At 28.2% G+C, this 14,263-nt stretch overlaps 1 protein-coding gene across 3 annotated transcripts; it reads left to right on the top strand.

Moving 5' to 3' along the window:
- The first annotated feature begins 55 nt into the window (after nucleotides 1-55).
- LOC145195430 (pre-mRNA splicing factor cwf19l2-like) lies at nucleotides 56-11,277 on the top strand. Of its 3 annotated transcripts, XM_090077765.1 has the most exons (22): nucleotides 56-111; nucleotides 267-361; nucleotides 2,378-2,482; nucleotides 2,778-2,843; nucleotides 3,345-3,476; nucleotides 3,661-3,783; nucleotides 4,294-4,408; nucleotides 4,556-4,671; nucleotides 6,041-6,090; nucleotides 6,231-6,293; nucleotides 6,524-6,791; nucleotides 7,075-7,269; nucleotides 7,518-7,592; nucleotides 7,907-7,972; nucleotides 8,218-8,335; nucleotides 8,523-8,617; nucleotides 8,721-8,837; nucleotides 9,107-9,145; nucleotides 9,242-9,358; nucleotides 9,442-9,525; nucleotides 10,095-10,196; nucleotides 10,278-11,277. In XM_090077765.1, exons 2-22 carry the CDS (start codon nucleotides 278-280, stop codon nucleotides 10,416-10,418), a joined length of 2,271 nt encoding a protein of 756 aa, XP_089933891.1. In that variant the 5' UTR covers nucleotides 56-111; nucleotides 267-277; the 3' UTR covers nucleotides 10,419-11,277. The 3 variants fall into 3 exon arrangements, with proteins under 3 accessions (XP_089933891.1, XP_089933890.1, XP_089933892.1); XM_090077764.1 differs by lacking the exon at nucleotides 56-111 and having other exon boundaries at nucleotides 212-361; XM_090077766.1 differs by lacking the exon at nucleotides 56-111 and having other exon boundaries at nucleotides 260-361; nucleotides 4,556-4,693.
- The last annotated feature ends 2,986 nt before the right edge of the window (nucleotides 11,278-14,263 follow it).

Consider the following 14,263-nt stretch of genomic DNA (forward strand, 5'->3'; position numbering starts at 1 on the left):
GAGAGAGAGAGAGAGAGAGAGAGAGAGAGAGAGAGAGAGAGAGAGAGAGAGAGAGAGAGAGAGAGAGAGAGAGTACTATTGTATTAAATATGCATTTGATGAAATACATAAGTAATAATTCTTAATTCAAATCATTTAATTAATGACTTTTGAGTGTTATTAAAAAAATAAATTTTACAGCATATTATCAACGTTTGGATTTAATGATAAATGATTACTTACATCAAAAAGTTCTTGCACAATACAATCAGTATCACTTTATTTAGAAAATTAAAAAATGTCAATCAACTTTGTGAGCAAATCAAATCTTGATGAGTGCAAAAGAGAAAGGAAACAAAACCTTGAAAGAAAACTTTATCAGGTCTTTTTTCTTGTATACTGATGTAACTCTTGTTTTGAGTTTTTGTTTATGATTTTTTGTTTTTGAACAAAATCTTTTATCATTGTTCTAAAAGAATATTTAATAAAACTTAATTATTACCTTTAAATTGATGAACTTGAAGAAATTTGAATTTCATTATAACAAATAATATGTTAAATGAAAAAAGTAAATTTATTTTAAGGAAAAAAATACTTTCCTTTTTGTGTTCATTCTTATAGAATTGTTTATAAATATTACTGTTATAAGTTTTAAAGTATTAAGTAAAAACTATCTTGTAACAACCTCAATTACAACAATAGTTATATTAAATTAGAGCAGAAAATTTGTTTTGGATATTTAGCATGTACAAGTAGTCTTAGGAAATAGTGCATCATGCATTTAAAATGTGATATATAACAAATTGTATGACTATTTAAATGAATCAGTATATCTATCTATTATCTATCCATCTATCTATCTACAGATTATCTGTAGACCACTGAAAAAACAGTCTGGCTTTTGCAAGGAGGCATATGAATTGGGAAATACATGATTAGGGAAAGGTCTTTTTTACAGATGAGTCAAGATTTTGCCTTGTAAGTTCTGATCGCCACAAAAGAGCGTACAGAAGACCAAATGAATGATATTTTGCTTGTAACATTAAAGAAACCACTTTATATGATGGTAGCTCATTAATGGTATGGGGCAGATTATCTTTAACAGCTCACACAGAGCTTTTCATTGTTGATAGTGGATGTCTTATTTCTCAACAATACATAGCAGACATTTTAAAACCTTTTCTGGTACCTTTTGCACCGTACCTTGGAGATGGATTCCTTTTTATGGCACATATTGTTACTGAATGCTTAAATAATGTTAATATTCAAGTTTTGGAGTGGCCAGCTTGTTGTCCAGATATGAACCTAATAGAGCATCTTTGGGATATAATGGGATGCTGTGTTAGAAGCCAACATCCTCCACCTAACAGCCTAGACGAGCTGCAACAAAGTCTTATCTGCATGTGGGAAGATATCCCTTAGGAAACTATTAGATCTCTAATTGAAAGTATGTCACGGCACTGTCAGGCTGTAATAATATCAAGAGGTGGTAACACTAGTTATTGACAAGTCAAAAATGTTACAATTTAAGCTGTATTAGTGTGCATAATGATAATGATTTTAATTAATTTGTTAAACAAACCATTTTTCTGGTTTTATTTTTTTTTTTTCACCATCCTCAAAGTGAATTTTATTATTATCATCAAAATAATTGTGTTCATGTGTTCTATCTTTATTATGTTTGTCAAAATATATGATAATATTGACGACAATTAAAATAAATTGAAATGTATAAGTGGTGCATTAATTTTGTGGTTAAGTATATATATATAACTTTATTGCATTCAGTCATTTTTCTTTGTGTAGCGTTTGAAAATACAGCTAAACTCTGACCGTTACAGAGGATATATTAATATTGAATTCTTACATAATCAATACCCTTATTCTATTATTCAATAGCTGAAAGAGACATTATTAGATAACATCCCCATGTTTAATGATTTGAAGAAGTTTCTCAGACAACATGATTTTATGTGTGTAGAAGAAATTAAGGTGGTTGCGCTGCAGTGGTTCAGATCATTACCAGCTGATCAATGTGAATTGGAATTAAAACATTTGTATGACTATTGTAAAGATATCATAAGGTGTGATGGAGACTACATTACATAGAGATAGCACACTTCCTTATGTAATTTTGTAATAAAAAGTATTGGTAAATTCCTGAGACTTTTTGAACATGCCAAATAATTCCGTACTAATTTGAATATTATATTTTTTTTTTACTTCTATTAACTATTGTGAACATTCTTTGAAAAAACAACAAAGCATTTTTTAATGTGTAAAAAAATATTTAAGACTTTTTTTAACTAATAGCAGAATGTTTGCGTGGCCCGGTCAGTATTTTCTGTCTAAATAAAATGACCAATTTCCTACTGAACTGTTTTAAATAATTCTACAGGCAAAAGATGAATATGAATATAGCAAGCGAAAAAGATTGATAGAGGATGAAAGAGGTGATTCAAAATGGATTCTTCCTTCTCTTGAAAAAAGGATTGGCAATGATGTAAGTAAATAATAGTTATTAACTTTTAACTAAAAAAAGTTCACATGAAAAGAAGTTTTTTTTTTTTTAACATATGTTGCAAGTTGTAACTATTAATATATTTAATTTTTGAAAAATTCTTTTGTTTAAATTCCCTCAGTAGAATTATTTTGTAAGGATACCTTGCTAGAATTACCTTGTAAATATTACTTATAAAGAATTACATGGTAAGAAAAAATCCTTGAGTATTTCAATATCTTTAAGTTTAAAATGATTTAATTGTTAAGGTTGTTATTTTATTCTTGTTTTACTGAAGGAAAGTGCTCAGAAGAAAAAAAAAAAGAAACACAAAAAGAAATCTAAGAACCATGATAAAAAAAAGGTACTTTTAAGTATATTTTTCATGCATAAATTCAGCTGATTTTGTTTCTCTAAATTTGTAAATCTGCAATGGATGCTTGCTTTTTAAAGTATTTTAAAAGCCTTTAAAAAATGTTATAGTTAACAGTAAAAGTAAAATAATATGCAATAATAGATTTTAATTTAAAACTATAGTCTTATACTGTATGGGTGTCATAAATTTAGTTAAACAAAATAATAATTTTTTGTTTGAGTTTTTTTTATTTTTTCATTATTTTTATTGATGCTCACATAGTGAAAACTGAATTTGAAAAGTTTTTTTACAGTTAATATTTATTATTTAGCTGATAAATATTAAAGTTATTGCTAGAGTTAAAATGATGAGTGAGAGGAAGCTGAACAGACAAATGAAATGATGTGAGACAAATAAATGATGATGAGTGAGAGGAAGCTGAATGATGAGTGAGAGGAAGCTGAACAGACAAATAAAACTGTTAAAATTAAATGTTGAAGTTATTACTAGAGTGAAGATGATGATGAGTGGGAAGAAGCAGAGCAATCAAATAAATCTGTTGATGTTAAGGAATCTAATGCTTCATATCAAACTTCAATTGAAACTACAGAATCTTCTCAAACGCAAAGTAATATCTGTAAGGTATGCATGGAAATGTGCATGTGTGTATATCTGTATATACGTGTGTGTGTATATATATGTATACATGTATAAGTATGTATATACAGATGTATACAAAATGCTTAAATACCTTCAACCATTTTGTTGTAATTTTTATTTGTGAATTGAAAACATGATTTATTTTTGATAAATAACATTTGAATAGAGAGAAGAATGGATGCTAGCGTCATCTCTTCTTGACATAGCTATGTCCTCATCAAGTCATCGTGAGAATAAAACAAAAATACGCAAAAAAGAAGAGCAAACAAAAAAGGAAGAAGAGAGAAAGGTACAATTTTCTTATTTCAGTCAAAACTAATTAATTACTTTTAATTTATATAGAGCTTAAGTGTTCTTAGTTCTGTCTTTTACAATTTTCTGCCTTAAATAATCTTGACATTTTACCCCTAACATTTGTTTTACCCCCTAAAAATCTTTGTTTTAGAAGACATCTTCAAATTTGTGAACCTGATCAAAATTTTTTTTGTAAACCTGATCAATATTTTTTTTTCATAACTGAATTTTTGTTTAAAATATTGGTTTAAAAAGATTATAAAATTTGCGTAATTAAAATTTGAAATTTTTTTTGGGGATTTTTCAAATGTACATCATTATTTTATAACTTAAAATTTTTACATTAGTTGATAAAAATTTAAAATTACAATTTAACAATAAAATACTATTTTAAAATTATAAAAATTATATTTTGCAATATATCCTTTGAATTTTTTTTTTTTTTTTTTTTTTGCATTATTTAGGAAAACTCTCTGCTTTAATTTTTTATTTATTTCAATTTTAGTCTTTATATACATCAAGGGAACTAAATCCATACTGGAAAGATGGTGGAACTGGCTTGCCTTCAGAGGTTTCCGATAACCAAGAAAAAAATAAAACAAATGCGCAAGTCCCTAAATGTATTACTTTTATCTTACCTTTAAATCAAATTAGATAAAATATTATAGTTGACCACAACTTGATTTTTACTATTTTTTAATGTGGAGACTCAAATAAGAATAAAATCTCCAAAAGTTTCTTTTGTAAATTTTTGAGTTTTTTTTTAGATGTTGAGGTAGGCGATGGTGGACAAAGTTGGATAGAAAAAGCATATGAGCGATCTAAGTTGCAAGCAGAAGAAGAAGGGGTTCCACTTGAAGAAATTGTTGCTCGGAGATGGGGTGTAATAATTTACATCATAATGTGTATGAAGACTGTCCATAATAAAAATAACCCATGTGGCTTTTAAAATATATTGAGAAGTGCCTAATCAATTTTGATCATCGTTTTATTGTTTTAAAGCAAGTTTATCTGAAAATATAGTAAAGCTTTTAGAAAACATCATTTTCAAGCTGATCGCAATTTTTTCTCAACATAGTGTTGAGACCTGGTATGAGCTTTTGGATGACAATTTTCATAAAATTATGTGATGCTACAACCCAATTTTAGCAGAATTAGTTGATGTCTTGCACATTTTTGCCCTTCTTACACAACTCACATTTCATATTTGCTCAAATTTTTTAGGTTGGATAAAATTTCACCATGTTTGCTGGATTCATGTTTTTTGGAATAAATTTGATACCATTTTGTTAATATTGCTCAATTACACTTCTTAAGTAATGGCAAGATGCAAGATTATGCCAGAAGATAAGTGGATCATCATACTTTTGAATCATAGGCATAAGTTGCTTTTTTAAACATTTCTTCAAATAAACTTTGGATATTGTGTTTCCTTTTGTGAAAAATGGCTGAGTTTTGAAACCACACAAACAGATGGATTTCCAAACCGTAACTTGCTTGCCAAGTTTTTTGGTTTTAATCGCTTTTAGTGAAATTTTAAACTTCATTCCTTCAGGGTTGTATAAATTGTTTTTCTGGGAGCTTCAAACAGTTGAGTTTGCAGTAGGCTTCATCATCCATTATAATGCACTTTTGATTTCTTTGAAACTTTTCTTGTAGCAGTCTTGTAGCAGTTGACTAAGTTTTTGGTTTTTGCTGAATTGCTGTTGTGATCTTTCAGGGAATTTGTGCTTCCTGTATGTATTGTAGCCATATCTCTTTGACTTCTTGGATTGTTTGCTTAAGAACACCAGTTTTTTTCTTTTTAATATCCCTAACAAAGTACTCTGAATTTGCATTGTTTCCCCTGAATAATTTTTCATTAAGTTTTAAACTTGAAAGACCTCTTTTTCAGCTTCTCAATTTTCTTTTCAATATGTGACCTTCACTCCATGATTCGATGATATGACTTATAGTTTTCCTTTGAACTTTACACTTTTTTGTTAGTGAATTATTTGTAACATTACAATTTTTAGGCCAATTTTCTAAAATGAATTTTCTCACTTCTACTCGCAAATACATTTTCTTTGTTTACAATCTATTTTTTGAAATTACCATTATATCAACGGAAAGGGAGATAAACTTGCTTTAACAATCAAAATTGAAGTAGTTCTTTGAATATTTTAAAAATTCCATGGATCATAATAATTCCAAACAGTCTTTAGTAACTACTTTAGAGCTTTTTACTAAATTAAAAAGTTTTATATTTTTAGTCTATGGCCAAGTTAACTGCTCTTTTAAAAGCTTCCAAAAATTCTTCAAGGTAAATAATTTTTGAAATAATTTATTTCTCTGAAATAATTTTTAAAATGTTTTTGTTTTTTTCTCTGTTTCGCTTTTTTCTGTTTTTACACTTTGCATGTAGAGTTGCTATTTGTGATTTGTATGTGAACTTTTTTGCAGGCATAACCAAAACTCAAAACATGCTTCATCAGGCTGGAGAAAAACGTCGAACAATCAATCCCAGTATTTGTTTTTACTTTTTTTGTTTCATTGTTTGAGGTTTTTTTTTTAAATTTCAATTTCTATATCATTGTTTGAAATTAAGTTTTATTTTTTGTTAGTTTTTATGCTTTTTCAATTTTTATTTACTTTTTTCTTATGGTAAAAATATTTTATTGACTTTTGTTTTGTTATTGATAAAGATATTTTATTTAAGATTTCAAAGATTTTTACCTAAATAGTATTTCCATTAGTTCTTTACAAAAATCAAATGACTTGGAAACTTTAACCAAATCTGATCAAAACCAGGAGCAAAGGACAACCTGTCATGTTAAAGAAAGCAAAATTGTTGAAAAGGTTTGTGAGGAAAACCTGTCTTTAAAAGAGAATGCTCCCATTGATCATTCATCCTCTGAGAATAGATCTCCTGAACCCAATCTGCCAGTTAGGGTACCTTTGACAGATAAAGAAAAAAACGAAGTCAGTGCTAAAATGTTGCGTGCAGAATTAATGGGTAACACTGTAAGTAATCTATTTAAACCAAGCTCATTTTTTTGATGCAGCATCAGTATTTTATGATGTAATATCAGCCAATTATTTTCCCATTGAACTTTTCAATTTATTGATATAGCAGACACTATATCGCTGCTTAGCGTGTAACACATTCAATCTGAAATGTCTAAAATGTTTCATTGCAGTGTCACATAAGTAATGCAATGTGAAATATTGTTAATTGTTGTTAATATTACAGAATTGAATGGTATTTATTCAGTATATACCAGATGGCTCTTTGTTTTTACTTAAGGCACTTTATACTCAACTGAAACTTGAATTGCAGCAAGGAAGATTGTTATCAGTGGCAAAAGCTCCAAACAATTTGCCTAAAGTTGAAGAAGTTCTTCTTACAAGAACAGATAAACATGGAAACCTCTACCCTGTAATGTTGCATCATGATACTAAAGACCTAATGGAAAAAAAGAAAGCAGGAAAGAAAAAACTGGTAATTTTTTGTTTGGTTAAATGTAAACTGCCAAAAAAAATCTTTGAAATCCTAATTTTTGAAATCTTTGAAAACTTTGAAATTTTAATTTTACTTATTTTTGTTAAAAATTTTGAATAAAAAAACTTCAACATTTTTTATCGATAGTAAAATGATTCTGTCATTATTAACTTTCTTAGTTGTAAAATAAAAACTTTATGGAGCAAAAAGTTAACATAGTTGATGTTTTTTTTATGGTTTTGTTAAAGATCTCCATGCATGACCCTGAGGGTAATCGGATGAAGTACTTAGAAGACGATGATAGTACATCGCTTAAAACAATGGTATGGTGTCTTTAACATTTTTCTGTAATTTTCTAAAATGTTTTAATTACATTTAAGTTATTATACAATAATTTTTTTTTTTTTAATTAAATCTTCTGCTATTTTTTTCTTGCTGCTATTATTATTTGACACTTGTTTTAAAATTCTTTAACTTAAGTGAGCATTTTTCATAAAACATCTTTACATGTTACTTTTAATGAAAAGTGTACTTCATTAAAACATATTTTTAATGAAGATAAAATCCTTCATTTAAAATGTTTTATATATTCAAAGCTATTTTTCTTAAATTAAACTCTTATGCCATAACAATTTAGGTTGAGCGTGAGCGACTAACAACAGCAGATGAGCAACACGCTATGATGCATAGAATGGCATCAAAGGTAAAACATTTTCTTAATTACAAAATACTATTCATGATATTATTCACTTAATCTGACATTCACTTAATCTGACAAGTTAATTAAAACAGAATCGTCTATTTTTAAAAAATCCTATAGTAAGCACAATACATTTACAAATGCCCCCTGAGTTTACTATTTTTAAATGTAAGCACCTCGCTCGCTTTTAGAACTTTACAGTACTATTTTTATTTCGAAACTCATCAGGGGTTTTTCCGAATAAATAGCATTTAGGAACAACAATGGATGACGATTATACGGTTGACGATATGTTTGTAACAGCTTCTGCAACCAAAGGTATTTCAGCTTCAGAAGAAAAAAGAACTATAAGCAAAGCAATTGCAGGTATCAACTTAATGAAGTTCAGAAAAAAAGTTCTTTAAACAATTGGAAATTTTAAAATTCTGATTTGATTTAAAATCAGTGTAAAATAATTTACAAAACTTTCTGTTTATGAGATCCGTATCGGTTTCAATTTACAATGAGATCGACATCGAAATAATTTTAGGTATTGCAATTGTCTTTCGTTTAGAACATCAGCTACGCGAGAAGCAACTAAATAGTTGCAGATTTTGTTTTGACAACCCTAATTTATCAAAACATTTAATTGTTGCCATTGGGGTGAAGGTAATCTTCGCCTCATTGTAAAAATATATTTCTTGTTTAGGTAAAACGCTTTTTGAATGAAATGAATATTTTTTAGTTTGTATACTTTTTTTTTTTGTTGAAGGCTTATTTAGCTTTACCAATAAATGCCTCTCTGACGGACGGCCATTGCTTGATACTTCCTATGCAACATATTGCTGGGCAATCATTTATGGACGAAGATGTTCTACAGGAAGTTAAGGTATGAAAAATAAATTTTTAAATATGTATGTATATGTTGCATACATATTGTTTTTTAATCAAAAAAAAAAAAATTAAAAAGTATAGAAGATGCTAGAAATAAGTTGTTGTCGTCAGCAATATCCATGCAGTTCAATGGATATGTGATGGAGAACTTGTATATGAAAAGCATCTCTCTTTGCAGAAGAAAAAATATTTCTATCTTTTTTTCATTGAATTTTTATGAATTTATTTGAAAAATATTTAAAACCTTAATTTTGGATTGTTTAGCTTTTCAAGCAAGCTTTAACAAGGATGTTTTCAAATAACGTGAGCAGTTTTTTCCCTTTTTTTTTTGTAGTTTGATCATTTAAATACTTGAGTAGAATCACTTTGGTTTATTTTTGTATTGATTTGTTTTTGTAGGATGAAGATGTATTATTCATTGAGTCGTGCAAAAATATTCACCGTCAAAATCACTGCAGTATTGAATGCATACCTGTTCCAAAAGAAGTGGGAGAAATGGCACCTATTTATTTTAAGGTTAAATACTGCTGTTTCCCTTTTTTTAAAAAAAATAAACTTTAGTTCAACATGCATTTTTTTTTACGAAAAATTTTTTTTAGAAAGCGATAACTGAAAGTGAGTCGGAATGGAGTCAAAATAAGAAACTTGTTACTTTAACTTCGAAAGGCGGAGTTTCTAAAGCTGTCAGTAAATTTGGTTTATTACATCACATTTTAATTTTAAAACTTAGATTCTTAATACGAAAGTTGTTTATAATTTTAAAAATTCTTATAATTTAAGTGTTACAATAAATCTTATTGAGGTAGTTAAGTGTTACTATAACGAAATTCAAATTAATAACCAATAAATTCCAGTGGATTGATTGTTTTTGACAACCCTTCCATTAATCTTCTGGCTTCGTTCGTTATACATATATATATATATATATATATATATATATATATATATATATATATATATATATATATATATATATATATATATATGTATATATATATATATATATATATATATATATATATATATATATATATATATATATATATATATGTATGTATGTATGTATGTATGTATGTATGTATGTATGTATGTATGTATGTATGATTTAATGTATGTATGTATGTATGTATGTATGTATGTATGTATGTATGTATGTATGTATGTATGTATGTATGTGTGTGTATGTATGTATGTGTATATAGATAACAAATTTCAAATCGAAATTTGTAGTTCGATGGTGTACTTATTTCAGGTTCCTAAAGGTCTTCCTTATTTTGCTGTTGAGTTTGGCCTAGACGGAGGTTTTGCTCACGTCATTGAAGACGAACGTTTATTTCCGAGTAATTTTGGAAAGGTAAAATCATTAAAAATGAAAGTTTTATGGCGTAAAGATTAAACTGCAGTTTTGTTAAGATTTTTTTTTTTTTTTTTAAAGGAAATAATTGCTGGCATCATGGATTTGGAGGTAAGATTATGGCGGAATCCTCCGAAAGAAAGCTTTGATCAGCATAAACGTAAAGTAATGAAGTTCTCAGAGCAATGGAAACCGTTCGACTGGACTCAAGATCTAAAATAAGTCATCTTCTCCACAATGTTAAGTTGGCATTTCACTTTTGACGGAAATTCTTGTGAACCCTCATAAGATGTCGTCTAAAAAATTAACAACACAGAGTTTTATGGCTTTGACTTAGATTCGTTTGTGTACAAGAGATTAATTGCACCTTGTATAAGAGATAATTTTGGTTGGTTGAGATTGTCTGCATAAAGAGCTGATACCTTTTTAATTATATCCAGAAGATTACTAGACCGTAAAGTTGCTATATACCGTAGAAATTACTAATTCTGGATAAAATAAAAAAAAGACAAAAAACTCGCATGAATTTTGAAAGTTTTCAATATACAAACGTTACAATATGAGAAATCGATCGATGCGAAAAGCTATATTATTTATCCTAATATTATCCATAGTATTTCGTAGGGGTTTGTGAACCTAATTACGTATACATATAGAATAGAAAGTAAAACACACAAATCCATGCAATTAGTATTATTAATTATCATTAAATTCTATTGTTGGATGATGATCGATTTCACGACCAATGCATGACCAGTCAGAACATTTCATACGTAATCTTTTTGTAATCGGGATTGTGAACGTAACACACGTAATCTTTTTGTAATAGGGATTGTGAGCGCAACAAGAATAAAATGATCGATCAGTTTCTTAAAGAATATCGTCTAAAGCGAGGCTTGAATGAACTTGAATTCGAGAAGTCAATTAATTCTTTGGTTTTCGACCTTTTTAACCGGCTAACTCTGCAATTTTTTTTTTTTTTTTACTAGCCTGTTTATTGGGGGCTCGTTTGTTTAGTTTTTATTTCTTACCTGCTTGTTAAGCTTCTTTAATTGCAATAACCATTTAATTATAATATTCAGTCATATTGTAATTTGCTGACCGTTTAATTCCCTCACCTTTACTTTTTTACTTGTTAGAGGTGTCTATTGGACCCCGTTATGCAATAGGGAAACCAACCAACATTTTTTAAAAATGAGTTTTTAATTGGAAAAAAGGCTAATTATAAATATCTATTATAATATTCTACTTACAGTCACATTAGCAAGAGGCTGTGAATGTATTTGTTAATAATTTCATGTTGTAAAACTGAAATATTTCTTACTAAGAACTTTGAAACGAGAACCAAAGTCACATGGTTCTTTATTGCAGAACAAAACTTATTTGGTTTTATGTCGCATATCTCCAGTAGTAGGTATTGTCATGCGTATTAGACATAACAATTATTATTACACAGATAAATTATTTAAACAAGTTCAAACTTGTTTGGTTTGGTTGTGATCAGTTTTCTTGATATATTTCATTGTTGAAAATGTGCTCTAGTGTTCCAGTTGCAAGGAACTCGCAGGGAAAAAAAAAAGTGAATAATCTACAATTATCAACAGGTCAGCTGGGGTCAATAATTAAAAGTGATTAAAAGTTCAGTAAATCGAATCTTTACGATTCTAACTTAAAATGTTTCTTTGTACTAATCAAAAAGCATGATATAAACATTTTCTTTTCGTCAGGGTTCTGCAGAGCAAGAAAATAGCCAACTAATTACGATAGGACCAATAAAAGGCAGAAAACGAAAATTTCCTGGTCAAGATGGAAAAATAAGAAAATTGAAATGCAATAGTGATCAAGAATATTATCCAGCCAAAGGAAAATTAGTTAAGCCGAAAGAGTTTTCTGCATATGTTTGCAAATGTACAAGAAAATGCAGTGAAAAACTATGTGCGAAAAAAAACAAAAAAAGTTTTTTGACCATTATTAGAATTTAGGCGACTATAATCTACGGACAACTTTTATTGCAACATGCGTTACATAACAGTCAAAACAACGAACCTTGTACATTCTAGTGCGAAACCCTCAAAAACAACAGTTTTCAAGGCAATATTTTGTTTAAAAAATACAAATTTTTAAAAACATGTTTGTTAATATCTCGAATGTTTCAACAAACCGTATAAATACCGCCCTTTACAAAACAAGGAACTTAAAAGTGTGTGATCAACGAGGTACAGGTGGTGGACACAATAAAATATCAGAACATCAAAAAAATTGTGTCATCAATCACAAACCAATTTCCTCGTTATAAATCGCATTATTACAGAAAAAGAAGAGTTGAGCAAGAATATTTGCAAGAAGGCGCAATATTGTCTTTAAGGTATGATCTTTGTAAAGCCGATAATACCAATGCAGTAGGATTTTCATCGTACATAAAAATTTTTTTGGAACAATTTAATTTAAGGGGCAACTACCCTCAAATTTCAAAACTACACATAAAAAGTAACTTTCTCTTTAGTCACATAGGAAATATTATACTGACATTAAAAATACCAAAAAACACATAAAATGGTAGCTCGTTGCTATGGTAACCAAAAAAAATAGCTGAAAATACCACAAAAACTGTGTTTACGCCGTAAAAAAATAAAGACTTGTAAGTAAAGGAGTGTCAATGAAGTTTTGCAGAACTGTTCTAAATATCTGAATTTGTGATATGAACGAAGCAGATTTTTGAATAAGTATCTTTTTTCCATATAAGGCAACAGACAAATTAGGTTTTTCAAAAAAGGGTCAAAATGCAATGAAAAAAACTTAATAACTCAAAGTCTTAAGTCATATTAGAAATTCTACTCCGATCATATCATAAATATTGGGAAAATGAACAATCCCTGAAAAATTCATCATGATAGCATACTTTTCAAGATTTTTTTACCGGCGTGTTAAAAAAGCAAATTCTCAGAAAATGAAAAACAAAAAATAAAATCATAAATTATTGTTCATTTCATAAATATATTTTTAAAAAAATTACTTTTTAAAATAATATTTTAAAAACTACCAAATTCATAATATTCCTTGGACTTTTCTATTGACTTTTGGTGATCATTCTTTGACAATCGTTGACGTCGTAACAACTTTCGTTTAATCTTAAAACTTTCACTCGATTTAAATCACGATAGATTAATTCGTTTTTTGTTTATGAGTCTGCAACCAGCTAAAGTAAAATGTCCTGGTTTCATACTTAGTTTTTCATAAATTAAAATAACAGACTTCATACCAATGTTAAAATTTGCAACAATATCATACACTCCGAACTCTAAACTGGCTAAACCAACATAATTACTTTTTGGTAATCTTTTCACATTGAGGACACATTAACAATGAAAGAAGTTTAGATAAAAATTTCAGTGTCTATAATTCTGTAACCACTAATTTTTTAAATGTTTTTACTTGGTATATTTGTAATGAATTTCACTTTCTTAGCAGATGCACCTAAAATATTACTGTCATTTAACTCACATCCACTTACATGCATTTTTATTTTTCCACACATTAAATACTCTTCTTTTTTTGTGGTACTTTGTCCTCTGCTTTACTCTATCACTCATTTTTATGTGTCTAATAACATCCAAATCATCCAAAACATGCAAAGGATTATTTTATATTTTTTTTGTTTCTGCTGTTGGATAAATTAGCTTTAATAACTTGATAAAATCGCAATTGTAAATAGCCTATGTTTGAATATAATAAGGAACAGAATATTATTTAGCAAAGAAGATTTAAATCAAAACATATATTTGAAACAGTACTCCAAGATAAGTTCACCAACAAAATATTCACCCCCATAGCAACGCGTTGCTATGCAAATATTTTTCACTTGGGATCAAAAAAACATAAATTAAACAAAAACTTATAAAGAAATCTATAATTTTTTTTGCAGATTCAAAATCTACATAAAATTTTGCTCAATAATTATTAGAAGAAAAAAAATCCAATTTTTGAAAAAGTTTGAGGGTAGTTGCCCCTTAAAAACAAAGCCCCACAAAAAAGATACTTGTCACAATTGTGATACATTTAAAACAAAA

This window comes from Hydra viridissima, unplaced genomic scaffold, assembly GCF_058129835.1.
Source record: "Hydra viridissima isolate aposymbiotic clone 2 unplaced genomic scaffold, HvirCarnegie_v1 scaffold_2, whole genome shotgun sequence".
NCBI classification, from domain to species: domain Eukaryota; kingdom Metazoa; phylum Cnidaria; class Hydrozoa; order Anthoathecata; family Hydridae; genus Hydra; species Hydra viridissima.